Here is a 21956-nt window from a genome sequence, read left to right on the forward strand (position 1 = left end):
CATGCAGCCCTGCTAGTGTGAGCCCAGCAAGCTGTCACTGCTACTAAAGGACCCAAATCTCATTTCTTTTCCGTCGCATCCACAGTGTTCCTATTCATTTCATCAGAGAAAGACTTGTCAAACTTGTTTCCGTTTTCAGGACAGGAAAGAAAAGAAAAAATGTTAATGAAAGCTAGAAAGTGAAAATAAAGGAATGTTTGAATATTATTTAGACTGTCTTGAAGCTCATGGTTAAAGAAAGCTCTTTCCAGCTTTTTGACCAGATTGTCCATGCCGCCCTCCAACACACATTTTACAATTGAATTCTCAAGCAGTGCTTTCAGGTGCACACTATATAAAAGTACAAAAATTTATGCTTAGGAATGATTTATATTTATTTGCCTTTGATATGTAAAAACTGAAGTTTTATTTAAGTAACCAAACAAGAATGAAATATAAATATTTCARTCACTTGCATGGAATATTTGGAAGTTGCAAGTTTTCTATCGGTATTTTTCCTGTTTTCTGCAAAAAAAAATAAACACAATAAAAAGAAAAGCAGAAGGATTTCTCCTAAACTTAGTATTAAGCATTTTGTAAGGAAATACTTTCTCTGCATATGTAAGTAAAATCTTTCACACCTTGAGGGTCTTGAGCTAGCCTCTCTATCTCAATGATCTAACAGGCTTCACATAATCTCCTTCAGAAGTATGAGTCCCTGGATCACTAAAATAAACTGGCTGATATCAATGAGCAGGTTTCAATTATCCATTTATGTTTCTAGTTGTCAATGTTTAAACTGGCCTCGTCGCATCTTCATCTGCTTCCACAAGCATTTGACTAGAAACCTAGGTGGACACCGCTTGGTTCAGGAAAACCCTGAGGCTGACTGGTAACCTGTTCTTTTGCCAACACTGTTGGTTGTGGCTGCAAACCCGCCAGACTTTTTGAAGTTAACTTAGCAGTTAGTAGTAATTATTCTGAAAATTCCTTTCATTTTCCTCCCAGGTGCAGCCTATCAGGCCATAACCCACACCATTCTCCATATCACAGCAGGATGTGAAGGAGCATCTCTGAAATTCAGGACAGGATTTCCTGAGAGGGATTTGCTGGGGTCCCACAGCTCAGCTCCACCAGCAGTTCCTGGCTTCCCATGGGACTGCAAGTCTACTCAGGCGGAAATTTTTAGCTGTTTGAGCAGTACTTTGGGGCAACCTGAGTGGACGGGGCGTCYGTTATGGTTTCTGTATCACCTCCTGGGAACCTTGATCTAGCACAACATCACTATCAGTGAGCCAGCAGGTTGAGGCCAGCAAATGTAATGTAATAGCACATCCCATGTGCCAGGACATGTGGTTGGATGCTGTCCAGAGATAAAGACCACAGCAATTTCAATTCCCCTCCATTAGTTTTTAATACAATATAGGAACGACTTCTGTTATTGCAGATATATCTGCAGCTAGAAAGAAAATCTCAGATAATGGTGCTCTGGGCAAAATTCAGATTTTGTAGTGATTTGCAATGAGTTTATTGCTATCTGGAAAAGGAGATGTGAAGGAACTGTAAAATATGCTGAAGCCATATCAGTGTAAATGACAGGCTGAAAGTGTTGCTCTAGAGCATTATGATGCTTCCTGTCTCTAAATGAGTATGTTGTAGCAATGATTTGCAGCAAGGGTGGGAAAAGCTCTCTCAATCTGCCTTATACTTTGTAAAGTAATAAACTTGGACCAAAGAGAACGGAGGGAGCAGAGGAGTTAGAGCTGATTGTAATTCTTCCAGTGGAAACATTTTCCATCAGAAAAATGCAGATTTGATTACATTCCCTGTTGACAATGGCCTTTTCAACTGAAAATAATAGAAGTGTTTCATTTCAGTAATACTGCAGTAGTTCGTTTTGAATTTACAATTTCACTTTTTAAAAAATATTAAATAACGTGGCAATGAAATAGTGGGTCTTCATTGCAATAAAGCATTTTCTGGAAACAGTTCCTGAAAGGGAATGATTGGTGAGATTTAGCTGTGGTATGCTGCAAAGATACCTGAAGAAAAGCAAACCAAAGGGCAGATCCTTCCAGTATTTCCCTCGTCATTCCTTCAACTGAAAGAATGGAAATTTGCCCCTTTTTAACCATTATGGCCTGATAGTGGTTGCCAGAAGGCTGAGGAAGAGACAGTGCGCAGCTGAGCTGCCCAAAACTCACCCAAGCAGAGGATTGTAATTTATCACATGGCAGAGTTTGCACTTCAGGCAGGGCCTCCGCTCGTCCCTCCCGCCCTCATTCGGGGCTGCTTGCTTGCCGTTTTCGCTTGCCGTTCTCCGGTGGTGAATTCTTACAGCTGTATGCATTACCTGGAGTTTGCACAACAGAATAAAAAAATATATATATTTTTTTCAGCTTTTCCAAACAGCCTTTTTTACGTGGAGATGACTGGCGATTCCAAATCTGTTTGGGTAACCAAGGGAATTTYCGATGCAATTAATAGGTGTCGAGAAGGTGATAGAGTATTGGTACTGCAGGATTCATTTAATGAGGAGTGAGGTGTAAAGCCCAGCTCCTCTGTTAGGTTATTACTAGTTTCTCAGGGATTTGTGTCTGCATGAAGATCACCTTGGTATAAAAGTGTTCAGTGGAGGTAAGAGACTGTAGTAATTACCAGCCAGAAAATATAAATGCATACCCATTTTTACTGTGCAATTTAAGATGAAAATAATGAAGGGGGGGGGGGGAAATGTTGGCCAAAGCAGAGAAAAAAGCTAACAATTAAATTCTGTGCCTTCAAATTTGAATTTCTGTGCATAAATAGCAGCAATTATAATTTGTCTCTGGCGCTCAGACAAAGACTACATTATTGGCATTATTCAATACTTCACAGAAAAATTCATTTCAAAATTTTGCTTGCTCTGCATTTCTCCTCCTTTTGAGCTAGTATTGTTTGTTTGTCGAAAGAATCTCATTTTCCCAAGCTTCAGCACAAGAAGGAAGGAGATCTGGAGAGGGCATGTTAAAGCTGGATTTGCTTTGCCAACTGTCTCCAAGCTCCTTTTCACAAGGTATGCTGTCAGTGAAGCAATTTATATCTTAAACTCACTTCAAATTTTAGGGAGGGGGAACCTGTCAKTGAATGGGAAGGAATAGATTCTGGGACTTGGGGAACAGAAAGTGCATGGGAATGAGCAACTTGGAATGGAAAAGCATTAAATCAAAGGTGTAGTGAGGTTCTTCCAAGGGACGTGTCTCTTCTAGGGAACGTGAGGTGGCAATACTGCAAACACCCAGTGTAAATAAACCTAAAGACCTGGGGACAAGTTTACCGACTAGCATGGAGATGGAGCAATATCTGAACCTGTTGTTCCACACACCAGTCCTACCAGGAGGAGGTTATGGAAGAGCAATGAGCACTATCTCACAATGACCTTATCGGTGTGTGGGCCAACCTCTGAAGGCCTGAACTGCTGCTGACAAGGACTGAGACACTCCTCGGTTCCTTAGTACARCCATAGAAAGGCAGCTGTTGGGTTTAATAGTGCAACTGGTTAGTGATATGGAAGATAATTGAAGGCAGAGCAACTGGAAAGCAACATTATGACATTAAAACTTGCTCCAGCTACTGCCTGTCTTGACTCAGGGGTCATTCTGCAAAAGAAAAGAAGTTTGCCTGTTGGAGCCAACTCTCTGGGTATTGGAGCTGCTCGTAACAAATGAATCTCTGAGTAGCTGTTTCGAGGACATTATTTTAAATAGCAGGTACCTACGTTTGAATATTGGGCAGTAGATTTCCAACAGAGAGTTCTCAAACTCTAATTAAGCCACTTTTGCAAAGCACAGGGAAATAGCTGCAAATGACCGGAGAGGTTTTATTTCCTAAACAATATTGCCAGGCAAAACTGCAGACTGAAATTCTTATTTTGGTAAGAAATGTATGAAGACTGTTCTAACAGTAAATCAGTAGAGGATGCAAAAAAAGAAAAAAAAAAGGCAGACATTATCTCCCAACATTAATGTGAGTCGTCTCTAAGCAAAGTTGAATCAAATCGCTGCTACAGAGTAGGGTCTTAAGCCCGTTACCCTGTTTATGTCCTGTAAATTTTTCACTTCTGATGATGAATTGAGTATTGATGTCAATACACTAGATCAGCAGTTCCAGATTTTATAGGTTTACATCTAGCTAGCGTAGAAAAAWTTTGTGAAGTTAAACAATGCTCTACAAGGCTCATATGCTCCCAGGAGAATATGTACATGCCTGAAGTTTTCTGAAGCGGTATAATGTCACAGGARGGAAAAGGCTTTGTGCATGCTGTATATAAAGGAAGAGGGAAGGATAAAGATTATTTCTGAACAAAAGRATTAGTGAAAGAAGAGACTGAGGTTTATTTGGAAAACAGTGGAATTCTGTTTTCTCTTTATTCACTTTCTTAATAGCAGGTTTTTAGGTTGTAAACAAAAGTTGTAGGATGCAGCTTAAAATCTTAAACTTATCTGCTTTCATGCTGACATTCTTATTTCGTTGTTTGGGGTTACTTTCTTTTCTTTTTTTTTTTTTNTTTTTTTTTTTTTTTTCGTTTTTTTAAAACCAAGAATGAATAGTGAATTTTCACTCTACTTTGAAAATCCTGTGTTACTGTGTTAGTTTTTTTAAAACCAAGAATGAATAGTGAATTTTCACTCTACTTTGAAAATCCTGTGTTACTGTGTTACTGTTCTTTGAGAAAGCCTCTCAGAAGCCTTTAACCTTACTGCCCACCTTGTTGACAGTCTCATCATGAGAGCAGAGCCACAAAGGACTAGAAGCCCTACCAGAGAGGGATCAAAACAAGGGYAGAAGTGGCTCGCACAAATGGTGTACAGTGGCTGAGCCGTATCAGCCTGTAGATAAGCAGACATGGACTTCTGGGGCTGTTTGCATGGTGGTTTCCAGCAGGTCAATAATCCATGAAATGAAGAACAAAAGGAGACTTTTGTCTCCTTTTGCAGGTCTTGTAGAAATCTCTGGATTTGCCTATTTTTCTCAAATGTTTGTCCTATCCTTCATTTCAACTGAAGATTTTTGTGTGTGGAACCAGTCAAAGCAAGATGTTCACTGACTGTTGCACTGAATGCTCCATCCAGCACGCCTGTGGGTGCACAAGATCCCATGGGTTGTGTCAGGACACCAAAACACCCCTCTGGAAATGGCATTAGGTGCAGTGTAGGTTCCATGACTGTCTCCAGTTCTGCAAAATGACAACGATATACGGTAGAGTCTTGCATAAAATGCAGAGACTTTTAAAAAGATACTCTCCGTCCAATGAATAAAAATGAGACATTTGCTTATGCAGCCAATGTCCATCCTAATGCTACTGTTTATGATGTCTTGTTTGATTGTGGATGCTCAAAAAAACCTCCACATTAGAGCCATTTGGTTGAGAGAGTGGAAGTACAGAGCCAAGAATGCAGCAATACRTCAGGAGGACCAGAGATCTGGGCTAAGTTTTCAAATAGTGATTAACAGACGATACATGTCAGTACATGATCCTTCTTGGAAGAATTAACATGGAACTGCATTGTTAATATGCTGACTCCTGCAYTGAGCACTGAAATACAAAGAGCAAACATGCATTTATAGTCTTAAATATTTGTCTTAGCATAGAGTAGGGACATGGGCTTCCTGGGTCCTACTGCTAAAGGCAACTGTGTCATAGAAAGTGAAGCTGCCCAGAACCAATGAAGCCTAATTTTGAAATGCTACAGTCATTGTGATTCCTAAGCCTCTGAAATCTTGTTCTAATTGCCAGGCTAAATCTGTTTATATCCATTTGCTCTTGGATCAACATTATTCTTCACCTGAAATAGCATTCCTCTGTCCCTGGGACATCTCCTCCTTTCCCCTGCTCTCTTCAGTGCAYCACAGATGGAAATCAAGCATCTCCTCTGCAAGCTGAGCCCTGCTCTTCTCATCTTGCCCAGCAGCCTGGCCTCCTCCCTCCGTCCTTGCCAATCTCCTTTGCAGTTCCTTTGTGGAATTCATCCCTCCCTGCTCAGGACCAATTTGTATATTTAGTTTCCTGGGGTGAAAACCTGGAGGGCTGGGGTAGACTTACTGGCCTTTCCCTCCCACCTTGTTTAATTGATTGAGCAATCAATAATGCTGCAACCTGTGTTCCGTGATGCGCAGAGCCATCGCAGCTGCAGATCTGCACGCTGCACCAAGGGAACAAAACATGTTCCTAGAGGTAGTTCATCACCATCTTCCCTTTATATTTCAAACATTATTTCAGGCAAAGGAAACTGAACATTTTTTTCCTGATCAGCTCCAAATAAAGGAGAGGGAAAAAATCCTTTCATTTCCACGCTTACTGAATCATTCTGCATTATTTACTAGTTGGGGTCAGAGTACGATGCCTCTGAACACCATACATCCTTCCGTTGACTTCAGGAGGAGCTGAACAATTCTGGCCACTGTAGGGAAATTTATAGGAAAGAAGGAAAGTTGTTATATTGCCAAATTCTTCTGACAGCTGYTTTCAGCACCACGCTTTCCTGCTGACTCCTTGTGCAATTATAAACTGCTCTGCATGTACCACCTGCATAAAGAATACAGCCACACTTGCAGGGCAGCTTTGTATAAAGAAGTTTGACTGCTGTTGTCCATGCTGGCCTGTCCTCTGAGTGAAGATCCTGAAGTATTCCTAGTCCAGCTCCTGTTGCTTGCACTGAAAACTTCCATTTAAAACAAGCAGCTAGTAACAGCAGATACACTTATGTTGTTTATTTATAAGGTAATGGTGTGTTTCTGCAGATTATCTGGCAATTCTTAAATTTGTTTGGGAATATAACCACAAGAAATGTAGTTTCCACAAATCATTTATTTTCCTGTGGAAAGAATAAATTCTGCAAAATTGCATATGAAAAAGTTCAGTCCCATTAAGGCAAAACAAGATGGAGCACTTGGTTTCGAGGCAGACCTTTCTGAGCTGAGATACTTTATTGCATTGAGTAGAACCAATTTGCTTTGCCAGTTTGACATCACTGTGTCTAGCTGAGTTGTCATAGCACTGAGGGCACTATTAAGGTAAGGGTTTTGTGTCCCATTCTCACTGCAGCTCAATCCCTGCATATTTTGGTGACATCGAGCAGATCCCACACAGGCAATCCCAAAGGACAGCACTTGGCACCTGAATCTCCATGAGATACTGCTGCGGTTCAGGTAGACACAGTTCCAGGTTGAAGCAAAGCAGTTTGATCTGGGAATGCTGAAGTGTTTTGCTTAGATTGAAAATAACAAACAAAAAATTATGACACTTTCAACTGGAGTGTGTTTTTTGGAGGGAAAGGGATCGGATGTTTCCATTAGAAGAAAAATGTAGTTATTTTGACACTTTGTTGCAATTTGTGGCAAAAAAGCAAACTTAAGCATGGCAGATGGAGTAATGGAAATAGATGGGCATAGTAGATATGAGACTTACTCAACGGTTCACTCAAGGACGTGTTATTTGTGGCTTTTTGATCATTCAGTTTGTACTTTGGTGCCCAAACCTGTAATTAAATCAATGGGATGACTTGCAAGATTTAGRGTGGAGGTATTTCTTCTCTTATCATAGTGATGAAAATTACCATAGAAGACTCTGATTGTAATTATCATGCACTTAGGGTGTGGTAGTTACAGTGTAATTACAGAATTTATTATGGTGGTATTTATACACAGGGAAATGAACTGAAACCATCTGCAGTGCCTGGGGGTAGCTAGTGGACAGCAGTAGCTCAGGCTGAATTTATTTCCTGGAGAATTGTGATTCATTTTTGTTCAGGAAGCAAAACAAGAAGTAATGATGGTTGCCTCTAGTTACCAGCCACAGAGAAATCATCTGTAAATAAACCTGCTACTGAACTTTGCAGAAAGGCGAATTTAGGGGATTGGAAAGGAAGCACAAGKTCAGTGTCCCAATGGCCAAAGCAACTGCGTCTGTGAAAGGCTGAAGGGAAAGGTGTTGACGGGAATGGGTGCAGAGTGACCACCCTAGGTGAGGAAGTTGTCTTTGGATCTTTACGGGTTCAGATGAAGAGAATTAACGACTTGCTAGACTGAATGTCAAGCCCGACTATGACAGCTGTCTTCTTTCGTGCCCTTCAGAGAGGTAATAAAAAAAGTCCTTATTTCACCTGATTCTTTCCTTCTTTCATCCCAGAGGATTGTGGGGGTAATTGAATTGCCTTGTGCTTTAATAGGAAACCTGGAATGTGCAGCTGTTAAATGTGAGGAAAGAGTGGGAATTAATTAAAAACACCCCCCACACACCTTTTKCGTGCTCAAATACCTTGGAGAAATGAGTACTGTGCTCTCAGCTCTTGTGAAACATAAGGTCTCACTTGGGGAAGAACACTAGGCTAAACTTTCCTGAGAAACATGCCTTTAAAAACAACTAAACGGGAGATGAACTAGGCACCCTGAGTCCTCCAAGAGGTATGAAAGGTTAAAAAGTTGTAACTTTCTTCAGAGGTTGTTCTTTCAGTTGAATTTGCTAATTTTCCTCGGAGCAGTGGACAGATAGAAATGTTTTCCGATTAAACCTGTAAAGAACCTTGAAAGGAATCTTGGAAAAAAAAGCGAACTCCATCGGTAAATAACCTGCRTGTGTCCTGCTGGCTTCAGCATTGCTGCTGCGCTGTTCCCTCTCTCCCCTGCCAGCCTTGGCTTGGGCTTTTRCACCTCTTGGCTCCACTTGTCCAACCGAGTCTCATTTGAGCTCCCTTTCTGCTACTTAATCTTGCCTCTTTCACACAGTACAACTTCTTTCTCCTTACTAGACTTTTCATCTTGGCGACATTTTGTATAATTAATGTTGCCTTTGCTAATTCTTTGAGGTTATGGAGAAGGAGGTTAAATAGGATGGGACTGAACACTGATCCCTGTTAGGCACTTCTATCCCCCTCGCCCCATTCACTTGATGGCTGTTTAGCATATGGTCCATCAGACAAAGTATGCAACAGCATTCCTTGCTGATCCTGTTTGAATTAATTCTGGGAGTAAGATGGTTTAGTGCTACCATAGTAGCTAGCTGTTGCATAAGCACTTTTTTATCTGAATCACCTTGCACAGAAGAGCTTTATCCCTGTTCCTGGTGAGGCTGGAGATGCAGAGGCAYGGAGAAGAGCAGTAAGAGGGCTAGCTCACTGAGAAGAAATGAAGTTTCCAGAGGCTTGGTCCACCGCCATCCCCAGCAAAATGGGTTACTTTTCATAATTTAAATCTTTCTATATTTTCTCTTCTTTCTGCTTATCCACTAATTTTTTGGTTCTTTTTCAACCTCCTGTTTTCAGGAGTAAAAGATGATGCTATCTAGTAGAGTGGAGAATACCTATTTATTAATGCTCCCAGGGGAAGTGAAATCTAAGTGTATGTGCTTGGTTTGATGTGAAGGCTACCGTCATCAAGGCTAGGAAGAGMGCAGACAGCTTTTGGGGCAACATCCCTTTGCTCTCAACTCCTTGTGTATAGCTTATACTCTTCATTGTAAAAGCAAAACAAGGGTTTACTTTCTGTGATACTGTTCAGGGTAAAGTGACTCCATGCAGAGCTGCTTCCWGCCCAAATAGAAGAGGTCCTAAACTTTCTTCTAAGCTCAGGCAAAATCTGTGCTGAAAGATTTGCCCCATGGACCATGTCTGCTCCCAGTTCTGAGCTAGGCAACGTATTTGGAAAGTCATATGGGGAAAATACTGATGTATTTTTAGCTTTGGGTAATGAAATATAACAGCTAGAAATAAAGGTGAGGGCCAGCAAGGATGCCACTGGTTCGTGGAGCGCTGTCAGTATCAGCGCTTCTGGAGCACTTTGAGGAGAGCTAGTGGGGCTGAACTCTACCAGGCACAACCTGGTGGCTGTCACCTTAGCTGTTGCACAGGACAGCAGCCGGGAGTATGCCAGAAGAGCAGGAATTACTATTAAAAAAAAGCTGATAAGAAGGTGGTGTTACATATAAAGATAAAAAGGAGGCACTGTCTGAGGTCGTAGCTGCTTCTTGTACAGTGTGTTCAACCTATAAATAGCTCTTCAAATGTACCTCTGCACAAAGTGGTATTTATAGAGTGATGAGTGAAAAMAGCTCCATTTGAGGTCAGAAGTTGGCATGCAAAAGATGTTTCAGGCTTGGTCAAAAGTTCAGATTTCTGAAAGGTATGAAGCAGAGCTAGAACCAAAATTTGTGAGGTTTCAGGGTTTTTTTTCAGGGTTTTTTTTAGCCTGATCAAGGCTAAAATGTTTCAGTGCTGTTAAATGCACCTTTTGAAATCAGTGTATCTGGAGAGCATACTCACTAGATGGTTAGATGCAGAAATACTACAGTGACGCCACTGTACAAATGTAATTTATTCRTGTGATTTGGATGAGTCTAGCTCACACGTAAACTTTTCTGAAGGTAGATTCATATTTTATTTTCTAAAATACTTTCTCAGTTCTTGGCAATATTTTCAGTTCTTTTTCAGCTGTCAAAAGTTTATTTTAAAATTAATTGATTTTGATGTAATATTTACTGCACTTCAGCTTTCAGCACAGCGTATGAAAATAGATTTCACTACAGCTGGCAGTGTCTAATGGGATTCATTCCTACTCCAAAGGCTCTTTGCATTATGTACTGATACTTCCAGCCGAGCTTGCTTTGAACAGCCTCACCAGCTTTTCATATCACTGAGATTGCACTACTTGGGCTGACAGGGAGAGAAGGTGGATCCCGGGTTGCATTTAAGTTTAAAGAAGCCACGGCTGATTCATGCGTGAACCAAAAGTATAGATACCACAGATCTGGTCCAATATTCAYTGAAATTCATAATATCTTCCCTTTTGACATCAGTGGGCTCTTTAGGTGGATTAAAAATTGATTATATTTCATCATGATTAACCACAGTTTTGGTGAAGATAAACCGTAGGTTATGGAAGTGCCCTGGCCCTGGCGCATCACTAGGGTATTACACATAGTAGAAAGCAGCACATTTAAWTTGAAGTAGACTTTGCTAAAGCAGAGTTGTCAAGGGAGCTGTGTGAACTTTGATGTGAGGTAATTTAGAAGCTGCCTTTGAATTCTAAAATTTTAAATAACATGTTAGCAACGATGTCACCGACACCATTTCCTGGTGCATTATGTACCCTCAGTTTTTTCCCGGGTGGACCACGCATTACCTTTTAAGTAGCCCCKCTGCAGGGTGCTATTACTTCACTTATACATGGGGAGCAGAGGAGAGAGGGAAGCATGACATATTGGGAGTTTGTGGCTGGGCTGAGAACACTTYCCTTCTCTGAGGCTAGTGCCCGAATTCTGCAGGGCTGGGCAAACTTTTTCTATCCAATTTGCTTCCTGGTAGAGAATTCCTTTCCCCCCTCTCCCCCCCAGATAAGCTACTGCTTTCTGAAGAAAGCTTTCCCTTTGCCTCTTTCTCCATGATGAAATGCTTTCATGTAGCAATGGGACTACTCTGATGCAGCAGCCTTGCTGTGGGAGCCACCAGGTGATTCTTCATATAGCCTTATTCTCTATTGGATCCMGACTGTACTTCATCTCTCATAGCATATTACATTGCAATAGGATTTTCACAGCTTCTGTTGGCCCAAGAGAAGAGCTTGTAGTGGGATGTGGACAGTATATCTCTGTCAAGAAGTGGAGTCGGTGGAAGAGTGTTTGGACATCAGGGTCTCTTGRTCAATGTTTGCCCCAAAGTCCACGAGACTTGGCTTGCATTTCCCCGGGCACTATGTAGGTTTCGGTGCTGGAAGAAAGTTATGATCGTAGCTGGTTAGCATTAATTAGCTCTTCTTTTTGCAGCCAGTGCCTAAGAAAGATAAACTAACAATCCTCTAAACAAGAAATGTGTGTATTTCAGCAAAGATCAAAAAGGGATGGCTGATGTGATTACTGAACCAATTAATTCTTGATTATCTTCCCAAAAGATATATAATAAAACATCCTGTATTTTTCTCTTCATAGCATGACTATTTAACCAAAATTGAAAGATCAGCTCCCTCTCTTTCTCCCCATCTCCAACCAAATCCCTTTGAGTAAGCTCCCAGCATTCTGAAATGTTAAAATTGCTCTGTTTGGCATTTTCAGCAGTCAGAGCCACTTAAGCTGGGGAGCTTGGTCGTGGGTCTTCAAGTTAAGAAAGCCCTGAAATCTGTGAGATGTGGGAAACACGTAGTGCTCTTGAGGCCCTGGAAGGGCACGGCCACGCTGGAGTTTTTCAGTGTGCTGCTCAAGTTCAAAGCGGCTAYTAAAGGCTGGAGGGGGATATGCCAGAGTTAAAAAACAAAACAAAATCAGATGTCAGAAGCTGATCGAGGCTTGGGAAGAATGGTGGAAGTGATTTCTTTGAGGCTGTCAGTATTTTTATTGATCTGAGGCTGTTTATAGCTGTATAACAATATAAATTGGAGAGAAGCTATGACGAACAGTGAGTGATGGAAATTGCCCAGGTACAGTTTAAAAGATGTACATCAGCGTTTATTGGACAAGGGAGAAAATGCACATCTAGCTGTATCTACAGAACTCTGGACCCTGCAGGGGTGGCAGTTCATGCCCAACTTMTCCTGTTCGCTACCTCACTGACTATCAACCAGACCCTTTGCCTTTTTGCCTTTGCTGGCGATGATGCTGATCTCACCAAGGAACCAGAGCTTAGTATATTGGCATGACACAAAGTCAGTCTACCTTGCAGGTGTGCTGAGTGGCWTAGAGAAGGACTGTTTGAGAAGCCCCTGGGCCCAGGTTTGTTGGGCACCCGCACATAGGACAGGCATTACTTTAGGATGACTCACTCATGCCTGCAGCAGTCCAGGGCAGATACTGCAGAAGGAAAAGGAACTCGCTTTGTATTGAACAATTATTTTGCAATGATATTTGATCACAGAAAATACAAAGTGAGCAGACATATAATGTTCTGTATTTATGGATGTGGATGCAGTTGTATATATAAATCCCTCTGCATACACACATTTGCATGAGTGARCTCATGCACACACCTGTATGCAGGCATGTGTGAGCATATCCTGAATACACTRCCTGGATATTATCAAGTATGTCTCATTAATGTTAGAAAAAACAATTTATGCTTTATCTTTGTCCTTCGTGTCTATATGTGTTGACCAGGGAGTCCTCCACCCTGATAACTCCTCTCTTCTTTCTTCTCAATCGCAGAAATCCGTGAAGCTTTTCGGGTACTGGACAGGGATGGGAATGGCTTTATATCCAAGCAAGAACTGGGCATGGCAATGCGCTCCTTGGGATACATGCCCAGTGAGGTGGAGTTGGCAATTATCATGCAGCGCCTTGACATGGATGGTAAGTCCTCACAGTTGTTTTTTGTGTGTGTGTGTGTGTTACTAGTGCTGGGTGGATCTCCCAGGTCATTGAACCCATGTCAACATAGGCATGGCAGAAGAAGGACAGTGGGGAAAACAGAAGTACAGAGAGGTGAAACAGCTCAACCTCTCATTGCAACCAGCCTGCAGTAGAGCCCATGAGCCTATGCCCCTATCCTTTCTGCTCAGCCATGAGGGGCTGGGAGGAAGAATCATCTTATTGACACCTTTGTGGGTTTCTGAAATTCTTGTGACAGCCCTGCAGAGAGCAACTTTGGAAGCTGAAGCCCTATATTTACTCACAGGCTGTGTCACACTGTGTAAGTGTCCCCATGCTGTCTCCTCTACATGCCACTTCCTTGGCTTTTTTAGGAACAGAGTAGTTCAATGCCCATGTGAGCRTCCTTGTATCCCTGGAGGCAATTATCTCCTAGGTTCCCTGATGCCTGTCCACCACAAAGATAGACTGAGGTGAATAGGGATGTAAAAGACTGTTGCAACATTTCTCTGTTCATTTCTGGGCAGTGCCTGGCCCAGTGATGCTGAAGTGAAGGGCTCAGTGGAACATGACCAGTATGCCTAACCAAGCGACGCAGGCACTGCAGCCTGACTCTGTGGCCTTATCTGCTCCTTGCCAGTAAAAGATGCTGTGGATGAGAGCTGTGCTGTGTTGTAATGAAGCGTTGATGTTTTGGAAGGAGAAGTTTTGAAGGGTGGAATAATTTTGAACGAAATCCTGCTGTGAGAGCTTCTCAAACGATTACTAAGAGGTAATAAAAGAAACAGAACCCACCATTAACAGGAACAGAAATGCAGCATCAGGATCCTGGAGCCAAGGGGGACTTTTTAACTGCTGCAAAGCTACAATCATAGCTGAGCTGAATGAGAGGACTGTCTTTAAAATGTCCTTGGTCAGAGATGTAAGGGAGACTTTTTGGACGCCTAAAATGTGCAAGGAAGACGCAAAGCTAATCAGACTTTCTGCCTTCATTGTACAGGGGTCCATGACAGTGTGGAAGCACTGTGTAGAGTTAGATGAGATAATGAGAAGTCAGAGAGTCCCAGATGCCGCCCCAATCTGAAAAGGGATGCTTTGCAACCTGATGCACTCTCCAGTATCCTTTGATGGGGCAGACTGCTAGGAGTGGAGCTCATGGGAGAGGATGGTAATGAGAGTGAAGCTTCCTTACCTCCCTCAGGATATCCAAGTCAAATACATCTATGAGCTACACAATACAGCTAGATTGATCAGGCCAGCCAGCATGCACAAGGTAGGAGCTTTTAGCCACCAAAGATGTTTAAGAGAAGAAGAAAGCAACATCATAAATCTGCAAATTTAAATTCAGATTGTATTCCGTGTGTTCCACAGTAGCTCTTAGGGAGGGTTCTTAAAATGCATTGCTTTTAAATGAAACCTGCTCACTGCTTGAGTGTGCTAATAACAGCAAACTCCTAGGCTTAACTCATAGGCTTTCTTTTTTGTTGTTGATAAATTAGGCTGTGATTCTGATAGGAACAAACTTACTTGCGTGGCTTCTGCTACTTCTGTGTGAGAGGATGTGCTGTGAGCACAGGTTTGATCTTCATGCAGTGAGGAACGCAGTCCTCCTCCTAGATGAAGCAGAAAAGAGAATAACAGCCTTTCTGAAGGATATTCAGATTCTCCCCTAGAACAGAGAAAGAAAGAAACATCAAAACTGGTGGATGGAGAAGATAAGCTGTTGAAATGATCTCATACCTTAAAGGAAAAAAAAGTCCAATCCATTGTTTTTAAAAACATTTTCTCCCAAACCTATCATTTGCGCCTTGCTGTGTTCTTCTGGCCTTTCTTAACAAACTAGRTGATTTCTCTTCAGATTTTGCAAAGGCAAAACTCAGCATGGTGCCAAYTCATGGACTGTTTTACTAAACCTCTGTGCTTTTTTGGAAGAAGAGTGGCTTTGGGTTCCAATTCTGATTCATCTCCAGCTATTCCCTGACTCTCAGTCTCACAGACKTGAGACTTTGGTACTCTTTCATATACACTCCTAGTGTGCAGGGACCTGTAAGTGGAATGGTGGAGTTAAAATAAAGTAATGAGCTACAGATGGAAGGAGTTAAATTCATGTTTGAAGTCTTTCAAAAAGATCGGTATGTTTTCTGCAAAGATAGGAGACGATTCTTCATCACCTCCAGGTCAATAATTCCTTCAAAGAACTCCAAAGATACGCTCCGGCTGTGCTGTTTTTCATTTTTGTTCTGATGTCTAAGCTGCCCATTGTCACAGTGTTTTGAGTAAAGTGTTYTGAGACTAGACACAAGTCAGTGTTATGTGAACGTCAAACAGACCATCCATTGAAAAAAGGCAGCGTAACGGGGCTGCCTTTCCTAAGCAAGCGTTTCCTAAGCACTGAGAGACCAGAGGAATATTATCTGAAAGAKCTACCTAGTTTGCAAGCTGAATTAATGCTATATGGGTTACGGCTATTTTTTTCTCCAATGGACTGTCTTTATTTTTTTCCACAGTTTGACTTGAATATGTAGTGAGAACCAGCAATAGCTTCCTCCTTCCTCTCCCACTGCGAGTGAGCAACGTTTGGCAGCATGGCCCAAATCCACTGACCTCTCTGGGATGTGAATCATGCCCCAGGGTTTCAGATACAGCCTTAATCTCAGACGCCTCTATTTGTCTTGAGGGTTGCAGGCTTTTCCGAGAGAGCAGGCACGGCTTTGGCATAGTGTCTGGAGGGTGGGAAGCTGGGCTGGCCGAAATGCCGCGTGCAGGCAGGAGTCCTCTGCAGTAAGGGAAAGCTGCGGAAGAGGCAGTAATCCTTCTGTGCATCCCAAGGCACGTGACCTGTAAGTTATGATGTGACCGCAGGTACCGTAGCCAGACATATATTTCTCCACACAAGGCTGCTGCCAGTGTCTGCTAATAACGAGGTAACACAATTGGCAGTGCTTCGTATTTAATCTGAACCAGCCTGAACAGACCTAGTGCAAACGTAAGGTTTTCATCAGAAATTACCTTGGGAGTACATTTGCATTGCAGGATGGCAGAGTGGCTGTATCTGCCTTGGCTCGTTTAACTGACAAGCTTCTGATAGTGAACAACCCGAGCTGGTCTGAATTTTGTTTTTGTCGTGAACCCTGTTTTCTGTAGGGACAGGGAGGGAGGTGCAGCCTTGTCTGAGTCAAGTCAAGGAATGGCTGGATGTTCCAGGTGTAGAAGGAAGATTGCCTCACTTGGTCAGACAAAACTTGTTCCAAAAAAGAGCATATGCGTTTTATACTGGACTGGTTTTGTGAGTATGGATAAACTACCATGACAAGAGTATTTCCCATCTGTATGTCACCCTCTGTCACAAAGCATCTCATAAAGCTCAATAAATAATTCAGAGATGAACTTCGTAGCTATCCAAGGACAGTTGTTTCTGGGGCTGCACATGCAGCTGTCTAATAATACACAGTAAACCCTCAAATTAGAGCAGAAGTGAAGGTGCATTTCATAATTCAGTGCACCTGAAGGCAGAATTTAGTTAGAAAATGCTGCTTAAATGTAAGTGAAAACCGCAATTACTCCACTTGGATTTTGCCCAGGAACYCTTCACACACGTCACATTGCTTTTAATGGCCCATGATTTTTGAGTGCTACAAGCAACCTTCCTTTACAGATAACACCAGCCAACTGTCCCTATTGCTGAACAAAGGCACCRTTTTATTGCTGACTTGATGGGAAGAGCATCACCTGAAGAGGTCTCCTTCAGTCACTTCGGTCTCCATAGAGTTTTCTTATTTATTTTCTGACCAAGCCAGATCTGTCTTTCCTCATCTGAGCTAATCCTACTCTTGGTGCAAAGGTATTTGTAGCAAAACACACATCATTGTGTATTCTTTCAAAAGTGTCCTGAGTCCTGACAGCAACTTTAACCAAAAGGGAGGTTTCTCATTTGTCTGATTATCTTCCTTTAAGTTGTCTGTGGGTTATGAATCATTCAGTTTGGTCACCAGTTAAAGATTTTTTTCTTAATGCATTTTGTTTTATTGGGATTAATTATGTACTCACTAGTTTYTCCAGAGGGATTTTGGGAATATAACATTTTGACTTTTCCTTCTCTTCCTTCTTTTCCTTCCTAATTTTCATTGCACAAGGGACAAGTTTGTTTCTTCAGGAAAATTTTAAGAGACCCATCAAAATCCAAAAGGATAATTTTGTTTAAGCATTATAAGTTGAATTAAACATAGATGTTGTAGTCTAGGGGGTGGAGACGTGCTGTGGCTACATCTCCAGCATAACCAGTGTGTGGCTACATCTCCAGCATTAGCAGTGACAGAGCTAGAGATGACTGTGTCCTGTCAGAGCAGTTTTTCCACTGACAGCCTCTGGGAATGTCAGAGAGGTGATGCTAAAAATGGTAACTGAAGAAGTGCAAAAACTGAACTGGTTCACAAACTTCCAAGTTCTCAGCCCTCAAGTTGTGCTCAAATGTTGGTGCCTTTGACCAGACATAGGACGATGAAGAATGGGTTCTGCTCAGGGTAGGGAAGAGGATGGAAACCAGAATGTCCGTGCRCCGTTGCCCTGACAGGTGGGCATGGAGCTGCGAGGTTTGCCAGGAGTGCCCAAGYGCCATTAGGAGCTCAGAGTAGCCAGATGCAGCTCCCTTGCCTGCTTGAATTTCAAGGATGCAGATTGCACTGGTCTGTAGTGCCACGAGACCTGTGATGTGCCAAAAGGCTTGCGTTATTTGTCTGCTGAGCTTTGATGAAGCGGCACAGCAAGGCTGCCTGAGAGAGGTTCAGCTGAGACACCAGGGGGTTAAACACAAGAGTGGGTGAGCTGGTGCTGGCAACTAGAACAAGATACGTTTTCCTGTGTATAGGGAAGTGCAAACTTGCAATGAATCCTATAGTAAGAAACACAGAGCAGCTTCCTATCAGTAGAGACTGCTGTCAGATATTCCGAAGAGGCTGTGCGCACGGTTTCCCATTGGCCTGGTTTCTTTGCCTTTGTAGCTGGGGGCAGCCTGGAGGCTCAGCGGCAGCAGATGCTCCAGGGGGCAGGAGATACTCTGTTCTTGCTGTGGGTGAGTTGTGGAACAAGTGGAGGCACGTGGGGAAGCCCTTGGCCTTCTTCACACCTTTGTCCAGAGGCGGAGTGCCAGCTTTCACCAAGGAGCAGACTCCCAGTTACACTTGCCTTCTCGGCACATCTTCACTTAATGGAGCTGGTTCCTTTGGATATCTAATTCACGACAATTCTGACGGATGGCAGGCGTAAGAGGTCAGAATATCTACTGTATTTCCTAAAAATGCTTTCTCCACTTTTTTTTCTTTCCTCAACACTCTTTGCTGTTTTGGAAAGAAAAATTCACCCAGGTGAAGCGAAACACAGCAGCTGCAGGGAGAACTATTTTAGTTGGCATAAAAAAACTAAATTAGGGACAAAAAGATTAGAATATAACTGGAGTATTTCAAGGTCTCTAAGGAAAGATTATAAATCATCAGAAACATATCCTTTTATGAACTACTGGAAGATGGTACAGTATTGCTGTGCTGGGGGAAATAAAAGCAAGACAAGGAGTTTTTGAGTGCGGAAATGCCTCTCCTTGGGAAGGAAGGTGGAGAACAGTACTTTGATTACTCAGAGCATGAGATTCACATCACATTAGGTCAAATTTTTRCTTTCATCTTTACTTGTGGGGAGATGTGGTGTACAGACCATATTCCAGCAGAAGGTTGTTCAGTGTACGTGGCTCTATGTCTAGGGTGCAATGCCATATAGGAATATGCTGGTTGCTATTGGCCTGCAAATAGAAGCTAAATTTTACCCTAGTTTATACCTTTGTGTCCACTTGATCCTTAGACATAGTGAAGATTAAAATTAGGTGTTGCTTGATTGTTAAGACTGCAGAATAAGGGAGACGGATGCATTTTCATCTGCAATCTGAAGAATGACCTGAAATGTTCTGTTGGTATGTGGAGAGTAAAATATTTTGTATATTTATGTACTAGAAAAGAAATTATTTGTAAATTCTTCCAATTGGCAGTAATTCCAATAAAAATGCAGTGAAATGGCACATTAAATGTGTTGCCTTATCTATGAAGCCTGCTCTTTAAGCAGACTTTAGCAGTAAAATAGATGAATGTGTGACTTAAGCGTCAAACTGTTTCATTGCAACACAAGACACTTTTATCTGAGGAATAAAATAAGCACTCAGTGTACTAATTAGAGGAGCAGCTGGTTTTCAGTACCCTAGAAAAATAACTTCAGGCTACTACAGGAGGAAAAAAAAAATCCAATGTGTCAAATTATTATACTGCAAATAGGAAATACTTTGATTAAGCAAAAGATGAGCAGGCTCCATCAGTATATACAAGTGAGCTACCTGTTACCTTTTATCACATTATGTGACATGTCAGCAGTAAGAATGAACGTGTAGCGCATCCTGTGACATCTTGCTGAGTAATAAAAAGCACAAAAAAGAAACACTAATTTAAAATTCTAAATATTCCCAAACTTCTTTTTAATAGACAGTTTAATAGACAGTTGAGGGAATGTAATGAGAAATGATAATGAAATTAAGGGAAAAAAACAGTAAGCTGTTCCTGGTGGACAAGGCAAAAAAATTTAAGATATCCCATCCTCCCAGAAGAAGGCAATCTGACTTCGAACCAATTCTGCTTTGGACAGTCCCGTTGCTGGTACAGCAGACTGCATTTCTGTTGACCTCTTATGCCTTGCTCACAAAAGTTCTGCTGCTCAGGCACTAACCGTATTGCATTTTAATGCAGTGAGACACTCTCTCACATACATACGCTTACACCAGTTCTGCTTTGATGCCCTTTGGGAAGGGATTAAGCTGGCATAACTGCACATCATCAGGTTGGTGTAACTGTTTCCCTAAGAGTAAATTCTCCTAGCTGTTGTATTGCTGTTGGATCAGGTTTTATATGTAGACACTGCTTTGGTTTGATGGCATTTGGTTTCCTTCACACAGGAGAAGCGAAAACAAGATCAGGTATTGCATAAACTCTATTGTCTGGAGCTTGTTGCAGGGATGGGGACTACAGAAGGACCTGCTGTATTAGGATATCTAGGGAGAAAATAAACAGCTCCTCTAAAAATTCTGTGCTGATCTTCTAAGGTGTGCTGCTGAGCTGGGAAACTTGGTCAGTGAGAAATGCCAAGCTAGGAAATGGATTTGATGAGACTTGTCTTGATTTATAAAGGCCCCTTTCTTTGTGTTTGTTCAGATTTGTAAAATGGAAATAATCATATTATGTGTTCTCACTGGAAAGAATGAAGAGAATTTTTTGTTGCTGATGAAGCAAGTTGAATTTGCAGATCAATACCAGAAAGAAGTTCATAAGTAATATCAAATTCCATGTTTGATGCAGTGCTTAGATAGCATGACTGTGGCCCTATAATAGGAAACACAGAGTTTTCTTTCCTTCCCTAAAACCTGTGTGTCTTGTGCTCTTAATGGGGCAGAGTCGTCTGCAAAGCACAGCGTGTGGTCAATGATCTGCCTTGCCCTATAATTTGATTGCCTTGTTGTTTATTTGTTCTTTAAAATGCTGTATTCCTGCTATCACGATTTTGATTTCATAGGGTGAATATGCTAGAGAGAATGCACATTTTTCCTCTGTTTTACTGAGCTTCTAACTTGCCAGTTGCCTCGAAGTTGTACAGAGCTGTSTGACTGCTGCCATGATGCCCACAGAGCTTTCCTGTTGTTCCTGGGGCCTGGTGAGCGAAAGTAATCGGAGTTCTCTGTAGTTTGGATGTGATTTTGCTTCTGCCAGTCATTTGGCAAATGGGTCAACTGGTTACAACTTGCATGAGCATCTGCAGTTTTGCAAAGATCAGCAAAGTAAGCCGTCTCGTTTTTGCTTTCCTGATGCTTTTGCACTGGAGAGAGTGTCCTTGGGGACCGTGGGTGCAAGGCAGCAGACGCGTTTATGTCTTGCAGCAGATCTGCCCAGCTGCCTAACACTCAGACGCGCTGGAGGCAAGCYGTGCACAGCAGGCCCTGCAGCACATTTACCTGCAGGACAGCCACTCACAGGGATGTTAATTCTGGCATTCTTTAGCTTCCAGGGGGTTACGAGAAGCTAGCATGCTCCTTGGCAGATGTCCGATGGCTTTTACTGCAGTCTAAGTTACTGTTTTTGTTGCAGTTCTCTCTTCTAGCCAAGTACTAAAAGCATCCTACTTGTTTTAATCCTTGTGATGGAGCTCAGTCACCCCAGCCAATATGCTGGTGGGCCTCTGTTCTGATGGCTGGTACGAGTGCTAAGTGGATTTTTATTAAMAAAACTCTGTTTATTGTCTCAGAGACAATGCTCCACTTACAGCAGGGCACATCAGACCTGGCATTGCAAATCCAGAACCCTTAGTCTTCCCCTTCAATCACTGCCTTGCAGGTCACCTCCTAGACAGGCTCCCCTTGGGCAAACATGAGTAATTAACAGATTTTTTTAATGGAAAAACAAACAAGCCCTTTACAACAGTTCCCTTTCTTGCAAGACGAGTGAACAGGCTGGTCAAATTGAATAACTCTCAAGGTCCTTTTCTTGGTGCTGTGACAGATGCACCCTCTGGCTCCTGCTCTTCCGGCTCCCTTTGATCCWATCAGACCCTGTGGAAATTCTCTCTTCCAACAATC

General features: G+C 42.2%; 1 protein-coding gene across 2 annotated transcripts in view; it reads left to right on the forward strand.

Moving 5' to 3' along the window:
- CALN1 (calneuron 1) overlaps positions 1-21956 on the forward strand; it is a 147749-nt gene that overhangs the window by 53006 nt on the left and 72787 nt on the right. For both annotated transcript variants that reach the window (XM_085302017.1, XM_085302018.1), the window contains exon 3: positions 13142-13285. In XM_085302017.1, coding sequence (XP_085158143.1) covers positions 13142-13285 — 144 coding nt within the window. The remainder of the gene's footprint in view (positions 1-13141; positions 13286-21956) is intronic.

The sequence above is a fragment of the Rhea americana genome, unplaced genomic scaffold (assembly GCF_003343005.1).
Source record: "Rhea americana isolate MKP2758 unplaced genomic scaffold, rheAme1 scaffold_182, whole genome shotgun sequence".
In the NCBI taxonomy this organism is placed as follows: Eukaryota; Metazoa; Chordata; class Aves; order Rheiformes; family Rheidae; genus Rhea; species Rhea americana.